At 36.7% G+C, this 8,670-nt stretch overlaps 2 protein-coding genes across 2 annotated transcripts; both read left to right on the top strand.

Annotated features, from left to right (window-relative positions):
- Positions 1-827: 827 nt before the first annotated feature.
- ppme1 (protein phosphatase methylesterase 1) lies at positions 828-3,813 on the top strand. Its single transcript, XM_055226439.1, has 14 exons — positions 828-1,088; positions 1,589-1,684; positions 1,768-1,858; positions 1,933-1,990; positions 2,066-2,117; positions 2,203-2,357; positions 2,422-2,512; positions 2,589-2,654; positions 2,727-2,853; positions 2,940-3,063; positions 3,139-3,183; positions 3,253-3,317; positions 3,417-3,484; positions 3,596-3,813. The coding sequence occupies exons 1-14, from the start codon at positions 1,000-1,002 to the stop codon at positions 3,597-3,599; spliced, it is 1,131 nt and encodes a 376-aa protein (XP_055082414.1). The 5' UTR covers positions 828-999; the 3' UTR covers positions 3,600-3,813.
- A 2,026-nt stretch (positions 3,814-5,839) lies between these two features.
- On the top strand, positions 5,840-6,763 carry LOC117380981 (odorant receptor 131-2-like). Its single transcript, XM_033977812.1, has one exon. It carries the CDS (start codon positions 5,840-5,842, stop codon positions 6,761-6,763), a length of 924 nt encoding a protein of 307 aa, XP_033833703.1.
- Positions 6,764-8,670: the final 1,907 nt, after the last annotated feature.

Below are 8,670 nucleotides of genomic sequence, written 5' to 3'. Positions count from 1 at the left end.
GCTTCATTATAGTCACTTCCTGTTCAAAACTTCAGAACTGGATGACCCAGCCTTTTCAGATTTTAACTTCTGTTTTTGCTGTTTTAAAAAAAAGGTCTACATGGCATTTTTGAAGCCTACATGTAGGACTAAAACATCTAAAATTCTTAAATAATCACATGATAAGATAAGCCTTTTTTGTCTACTAATGGATACATTTTGTCTTTCATACAAAATACAGCATAGTTCATACGTCCACTTCTCTGCCAGAAAGCTACACAGTTCACAGGAAAGAAAAAGGCATTATACATATTCACTTCCATATTGTGCACAGACAATACACAATCCCTTCAAGGCAGTGAAATACAGTTCCTATTGCACTGTCCTACATGGCCTCAAATCGCACTATTCCCTATCATTCTCAAGTAAAGTCAAGTAAGTGCAGATTAGTGGGTGCTGACAGGAGGGAAGTAAAAATAGGTTAAAAAAGGGTATAATTTTCTGAGCAAACAAGCCTCAAAGGCAAGATAATACAGAATTACTGTAATCACATTAAAATACAACTCTGAGTAAGCTAATAATGATTTTACACAAACAGTCCCCTTTGATGTTTTCATTGCATTTGAACATGATCTTATTGTGTATATTATTCTCTTGATTTTGTTTATTAAAATGACCCCAAACATTTTGAGAAACGCTAAATTATCCGTTGCTGCCATCTTGCGGGTATCTCATGTATATATCTCATGTATATTTCTGATGAGTGTGCATGTCACTTGTGTCCACTAGATGGCGATGATGCATCAAACCCACTGGTGCCTTACATTGAAAATTACAGCTGGGGCAAAAGAAGTCAGATGCTAACTGTTAGTCACCGTTAGCTTGTCCGTCTCACAAGCGCAGTTTAATCCCGATGTGTGGCTAGCCCAGGCGCAGGTGTCAAACAAAATCCTATGCTGCGAAAGGGAGGAGGTTCACGGTTAACATTTCCTGACTGACACGGGCTTCAGAGGCACCAGAATGGAGAGGCAGCTGCATTTAAATCTACTCGCCTCCAGACCACCAATGCCCGGTGGTTTTCAGTCCGGCGGCTCCAAAATGAAAATGGGGTAAGCTCGGGACCTTCTCGCGTCTGGACTATGCGCAGATATGATACTGCAAATCTCTGCACGGCGTCTTTTTCAAATAATGAAATATTTAATCGTTGGTATTAAAGCTATAACAGGACAAAATGTAACGCGTAGCCATAAGTTATGTTTAGCTTGTCAATGTCATTTTCATAACACAGTGATAATAGTCCGGTTATAAACATCATGATTATTTAAAATACTATACTAGGTAACTAGCAATGTTCATACACAACCTATTAGTTTATTTCCACAGTCATTGTTTAATTAGAAATAACCCGTAAAGTGTCTATTGATTAGTTTGTTGTCCCACTGTATTGGACACGCTTTATTTGAGTTCTTTGCACAGTGATGTGTAGAGTAGCCTACACTATACATACATTTTGAGAGGGCATTGGACAGATATAAATCTTTCTGTGCATTTTGTTTCCATCTTGTGTATCATTACTTTTATTCTTTTACTCTTGATTGTGTTTTTGCAGACCTGGTCGAAAGAGAGATTTCACCCCACTGTCCTGGAGCCAGTACTTTGAAACAATGGAGGATGTTGAAGTTGAAAATGATAATGGCAAAGATATATCCTTCAAAGTTAATACCAATGAGAATTAAGTCAGAAATCTGGATAAATAATTTGCATTATTACCTTGACTTCCTCGAACATTTTCAGGATTTACTGCAGCGGTGCCCACGGTCCAGTGCTGCTCCTGCTTCATGGAGGAGGACACTCCGCTCTCTCTTGGGCCGTTTTTACTGTAAGACTGGAAAGCATTTGCATTTGAAACACTTTATTTGACGCAATGAACAATCTTATGGAATTACTTTCCAGGCTGTTATTTGCAGCAGGATCGACTGCAGGGTTGTGGCCATGGACCTCAGAGCTCATGGTAAAGCAATATACTTTATTATTTTGTTTGTTGTTGATTAAGTTAAAAAGACCAATACTTTGCTTGTGGTTGTAGGTGACTCCAAAGTAAGAGATCCTGATGATCTCTCCGCTGAGACAATGGCCAAGTAAGGATGATGTGTTTTTGTTTTAGTTCTCTACCAACTATTCAAACATAACTTGCTGTATGTATGTATGCTCTTCTTTGATAAGGGATGTTGGCAAAGTGGTTGAGTCACTTTATGGTGATAATCCACCTCCTATTATGATAATTGGACATAGTATGGGTGGAGCTATTGCAGTGCATACTGCATCAGCCAATCTTATACCATCACTGATTGGCCTGTGTGTTATTGATGTTGTAGAAGGTAAGTGTTGTTTAAAGTTTTATTTTTCAAGTATAAAATAAACTAATCTGATGTATACACACAGGCACAGCGATGGATGCTTTAAACAGTATGCAGAATTTTCTTAGAAGTCGTCCAAAGACATTTAAATCTCTTGAGAATGCGATTGAATGGAGGTAAATCTTACTTTATTTTTATGTGCATCTATATATATTTTATATTTACATACTTGTACATACTGATTATTTTCAGTGTTAAGAGTGGGCAGATTCGAAACATTGAATCAGCTCGTGTGTCAATGGGAGGTCAGGTAAAAAAGTAAGTTGATATTGTTATATTGAACATGCGGTGTCAAAATTGTGTTTTGTTTAAAAATTACTTTGTTTTTAGATGTGAAGAATCCTGCAGCAGTCCAGGTGTGTCAAAAAGCATTGGGGAAGGCATTATTGAAGAGGATGAAGAGGAGGAAGTAGCAGAGGAAACAAGTAAGAAAAGGCTGAAAGAAGATGACCCAGAAGTGAGCATTTGTTCGACTTTTAAGTACATTTTTGTGCTGGACGGACGTAGCAGTTTGATTATAATAACCTTTTTCATATGGTAAAGAAGGAAGATGTGTTTACCTGGCGAGTGGAATTGTCAAAGACGGAGAAGTACTGGGATGGCTGGTTCAGAGGTCTCTCTGCTCTGTTTCTCACCTGCTCTGTGCCAAAACTGCTCTTACTTGCAGGTTAGTTCTTTCTCATTTCATTATTGCGAGGCCAAAATAAACTGCATTTATCTGAACCCCTCTTTTTCCTCATAGGAGTAGACAGACTTGATAAAGATCTTACAATTGGACAGATGCAAGGTGCGTCCTTTACTTCATGTGTTAGCAGAAAGTGTCACATTCACAATCACAACTGTATTCTATCCACAGGAAAGTTTCAGATGCAGGTTCTGCCTCAGTGTGGCCATGCTGTCCATGAGGATGCTCCTGAAAAAGTAAGAAATTAAGCCATTTGTTTAGATGATATTAGTAGTCTTTTGTCATAACCCTGCTGGTGCAATTTTTCATTGAGTTGAGTGATTTTTTGTTTACAGGTAGCAGATGCTTTAGCAACATTTATGGTTCGGCACAAATTCACTGAGTTTAAAGAAGGATTTCTGTGGTAAATATAAAAAAGTCAACTCTTAGTAAGATTAGGTTATCATTTCAAATTATTTTTTGGTTATAACTAACTAACTAACTAACTAACTAATCCCTGTGTTTACCTTTACAGCTAATGTATCATTTCCTGTGTAACAACAGAAAATGATACAGGAAAGATCCCCAAACTCATCATCAGAACCACAATCCTGCAATTCAGCAGCAATTAAATACATTTATTATTATTATAGGTATTATTTTTGTGTAGATACTTTGCCTCTCAGCTTTGCCTTATTTGTATTTAAAATAATGGATTTGATTGTAATTTTCTTTTTTCTTTCTTTTTTTTATCTGAGTGTTTTGTTTTTGTTTTGAGTGACAATTTATGTACATTGCTTTTGTTTCATTCTGAGATTAAATGAAAGATGCAGCCAAACGTAAGTTATCCATCATTGTATATTTGGTATGTGTTATTAAAGACATTGTGACCATTTTAATTGTTGGCTTTTAATGGATTTTACACACTATTTAAAGGAATGAGAATGAGAATTGGAAATATTGTGGTTATGGCAATTTGGGGTGACCGGTTGAGTTGGGAATTCCTCTTCATTGAAGTGAAAGCACACATGGCTGAACACTGACTGTAGTTTGTTCTGCACCAGTGTCTCAGCCTCGAGGGCATGAAGTAATTTGGCTCATCAAAAAGAAGTGGCGCTGGACCATTACCAAGTGTAGTCATATAGTTGTGCCATTGAAGTTCTGCATCGATCAGAATAATTGAAACTACACTACAGTTGTACGTTACTCTAGATTTTTAGGTTCTGAATATTGTCTCTTTAAGGATGTTTTTCAACAGGGATTATAGTGTAGTGTAGAGTTAATTATGTCTCAGTAGGTGCATGATGTAAATGTAAACAAATCAAAAGATCTGAATTATTAATTAGATTTAATGACTTCTCTGAGGACCAAAATCCATGGGACAAACAATGGTGACATCAGCTGCTTAGTAGAGTCACACAGGATTTTCTGTTGACTTTGGACTTTGGCTGCTTACTTTTGTTAAACATACTATGAATTTAAATGTTTTAAATAGGCCTTCTCATTGGTCACAATATGTAACTAGTGAAATAAAGATGGGAAATTAAAAGTTGTTATAAGATAGGAGCCTTTATTTGTTCCACAGTGGGGAAATTCCAGTATAAATATATATACATTTTTGTGTTGTTCTGCTTTCACTTGATCTTACAGGAATTTGGAATTTTGGATTTTATGAAAGCACAGTCTTTGGAGTAAAGAGATCTAAAGACAGAGAGCTACCCCACAATCACAAAAATCCAGCAAATCAAACAATGTTGTTCTAGTGTTGATGTACAATACAGTAGTTTATAGTTTTAACAGTTCAATGTGTCCGAGTGGCAAAGCTTCCTTAGTTAAAGAGTATTGCCTATTAACTGGAGGGCCTTTTCGTCTTTTTAAATAGGACTCCCTTAACTGGAGTATTTCATCAGTTGTGGTAATCCTTTCCTATTGTCCTTTATAGTCAGTGCTACTGTGCATGCTTTGGGTCGACAAGACAAGTTAAGTCCATGGAGAGAAACCTGCAAATCCACTACAAAAGGCTTAACCTGAGTTGGAGTTGGGCTGGTGAATGGTCACTCTTAACCACTAAACCACTTGCTGTGTTGTGAGCCAACTATATTTCACAATGCTGCCTCATAGTGAAATGTCAATTGTTCACTATTGTTAGCTGTTAAATGCCAAAGTGTCTAAAAAATCCAAAGTGATCTTGTTGGAGTTTTCAGGGATGAAAGAAAGGCCAATTAAGTCCATATTACTAATATACTAATATATTTATTTATTTATTGGCTTGGTTTTAACAGTTTATGCTTGCTAATATCCTGTCTTTTTGTGTGCATTGTATGGTGAACTGTTGCTTTAGTAAAATAGTGGACTCAGACTTTAACACTTTTTATGATGGGCTTGAGTAATACACATTTAGCCTACAGTACTCAAAACTACCCACAGCCTTTTGTGTTTGTTTAGTGTATACAAACTATTACAGACTTGTATAACTTGTACAATGTGTTCCCTGTAGCCATCCATGCAAGGGTTAAGTTGTCATTCTTCTGGCTTCTGATTGGTTACCTCTCTCCAAACCTAATGACACTGTTACTTAGATTTCTTATAAAATGGGTGAAGCTGACACTGGACTGATTTCAGACCACCATCATATGTTGTCTTGAGGCTTGTTTTAACATTTTGAACCAACAGATGTAGCATACACGATACCTCAAGGGTTAGGTAAATAACTTGATAACTTTGCCAGCATAAAACATGTTTATCTGTTCATAATCTGTTCTGCCTTGATGCTGCAGAGATGAATGACACAGCAGAAGTGGTGCGGTCCATACAGACTCCTTCTCGTGCCTTGCTGTCCATGCTGCCATGCTTCCTCTTCTTGTATGTCAATGCTGTTATGTTGTTCGCTCTGCTGAGAAAACCACTGCTTCTTGAGTCCTCACGATATATCCTTTTTGGTCATTTGCTCTTTACTGACTCTCTGCAGCTGCTGGTATCAATGTTACTCTATATTTTTGCTGTTACAATGATCAAAATGTCTAGTTATGTATGTATAATCTTCACTTTAATTGCAGGTGTAACTGTCAAAATGTCTCCCCTTAATCTGGCTGTGATGTCTCTTGAAAGATATGTTGCTATATGTTTTCCTCTAAGATATATTAATATTGCCACAACTAGAACAACTGGAGTTGCAATAGCTGTTATGTGGTCTATGGCTTCCTTGGACTCTTTTACACAGCTGTTTCTGTTTGTTAGCTCTACAAATACCAGCTTCACCACTCACTGCACCAGGCAATCTGTCTTTAAACTTCACATTTACACAACACTCAACAGATCATTCACTATCATGTACTTTGTACTAGTCAGTATGATCATTATATACTCATACATTGCTATAATGGTGAGTGTCAAAACATCTTCAGCCAATGTCTGCCATGTTGACAAAGCCCACAGAACGGTCCTATTACATCTATTACAACTGTGTCTTTGTCTCACTTCCACTTTATTTAACATGATAAATTCAAGTGGGCTATGGAACATAGACCCAGCTACTGCTATACATGTTCAGTACGCACTTTTCCTTGGCCTAATCATGTTCCCCAAATGTCTGAGTCCACTTCTGTATGGACTCAGGGATAACCATTTCAGACACGTTTTGAAAGACTGTTTTACTTTTGGGCTAGAAAGAAGAGCAAAGATAAGACCAGCTCCAAAATTTTGATGAAGAATTTATGTTTTTTTAACATGTTTTATAAGGGCTATGCTATCTGATTGAATGTTGTACAATTGAATTTTAACAATATTATGTCTATGAGAAGGTATAGCACAGTATAATATTGAATAGCACGTATGGGTAAACAGGTAGATGAGAAAATACTCACAATCACAATTATTTTTACACCAGTTGTTTTTGTAATAATTGTACTGTATTATCACATGTATAAATTGCATTGTCATTTTTTAGATTTGTTTTTTTATTACTTGATAAATGTAACAATGTTGATGTTCTTGGGATTTTGCTTGATATTTTTCAGGCATTATAAAACTATTTATCCACATTGATTAACTAATAGTATAGGATAAATATTTTGAATAAACAACTATTAATGATGCTCTGGAAGGTTTTTGAGTTTTTGACCATATGAATGAAATGACATAACTGGATGTAATTTTATGTCATGATGTATGAGTCCTGCTTCTAACCAGCAGATGTCACCTTTGTTTTACTTTATGCCCCTGCCCCCTCTGTGACTAACACCTGAAGATCTCTGTGGGAAACTCAACCATTCTCATCTCATTTGTTTTCTTTTAACTTTAAGTAAAATTCCTCACAGCCCAGATGGCAACTCATTTAAGTAAAAGTATGGCTCAATTATTGTGTGTAAACAAGCTGGGGGGTTCTGAATGAAAGGGGTGCCTGGGCAGGAGGTGGACTAATTTAAGCGATCTTTACTTGTGCACAGTCCTATAGCCCTCTCAGCACCTCTCTGCTTTGGTAAAGAGCACTCCAAGGGCTGAAAAGCATTCCTGAGACACAGAGTACCTGGTGACAGAAGCCGGTCATAGAGACATCGAGAGCAGAGGGCTTATCAGGGTAACAAAGTACATCACATCCTAGAGAAGGTTAAGGAATGAAATATTAATAAATGAAGTTAGTACTACTACAGTTTAAATGTGTGTATATTTTATCAAGACTATGTGATTCCCGGAGGTACTTTTTTTTTTTAGGTAAATGTTACAAATGTACTCATGAAGCCATTTTTGCCCATTGCCAACAAGGCACAGGGTTCACATAAAAAAGTGAGAATGGGAATACATAGGCTAAAAACGTACTGTTGTGCTCAAATCAAGGTTTGGCCAGTTTATATAATTATATGTAAGCCGACAATGGCTCTGGCTGGGACAAGGTAGTCTGTATTGAGTTTTTAATTGATTATATATCCACGTGCATCATCAGAGCAGAGCACAGTGTAACTCAATGAACTGAAGCCAGACACAGAACAATATTCGGAGTGCTCATTGTACTCATTTGAAGAGATTACTCAAAGTCAGTCTGTTCCCCTTCTGTGCGCACGCTCTCTTGCTTTTACACACCAGAGTTACAATTGAATGGGTGAATAATTGTATCTCTTGTGGCTTTGCGAAAGACATTTTCAAATGCAAGTGGAAGGAGTGACCTGGTTAGGTTTGTGTAAGCCTAAAAGATATTGCCCCCTCCTCCTCGTGCCCTCTGCTGAATTAGTCCCACTGCACAAAGATCAACCTTAAAACTGAAGATGAATGAAGGACATTTAGGCAATAAGTGAGTGACATAAGTTAATTGGCTGATTTGTCTCATTCCTAGTAAGACCAATTTATATGTTTCAGCTCCCTGTTTATAGGTTCTATTTTGAGAATTTTCACTATTCAGAACATAATCTAGATTTTGTTTTGAATTATTAAATTGCTATTGCAACAATGCTGATTTTTCATTACTCTCAAACCCGTGAATACAATTTAACTTGCCTGCTAAATAGGGGATTTATAGACAAACAACAAATAGCCTAACCTAGGCTGTATTAAAAAAAGAAATATACAAAAAATAAATTAATAAATTAATAAAAATAAAAAAATCTTACCATGCAGACT

This window comes from Periophthalmus magnuspinnatus, chromosome 14 (assembly GCF_009829125.3).
Source record: "Periophthalmus magnuspinnatus isolate fPerMag1 chromosome 14, fPerMag1.2.pri, whole genome shotgun sequence".
In the NCBI taxonomy this organism is placed as follows: Eukaryota; Metazoa; Chordata; class Actinopteri; order Gobiiformes; family Gobiidae; genus Periophthalmus; species Periophthalmus magnuspinnatus.
Note: the sequence above shows the minus strand (reverse complement) of the source record. Positions and strands in the feature narration are given on the sequence as shown.

Coding starts and splice junctions, on each gene's coding strand:
- ppme1 (XM_055226439.1), top strand. CDS start 1,000: ATGGAGAGGCAGCTGCATTTAAATCTACTCGCCTCCAGACCACCAATG. Junction 1,685..1,767: donor AATGATAATGGCAAAGATAT/ATCCTTCAAAGT, acceptor TTCCTCGAACAT/TTTCAGGATTTACTGCAGCG. Junction 3,064..3,138: donor AAAACTGCTCTTACTTGCAG/GTTAGTTCTTTC, acceptor TTTTCCTCATAG/GAGTAGACAGACTTGATAAA.
- LOC117380981 (XM_033977812.1), top strand. CDS start 5,840: ATGAATGACACAGCAGAAGTGGTGCGGTCCATACAGACTCCTTCTCGT.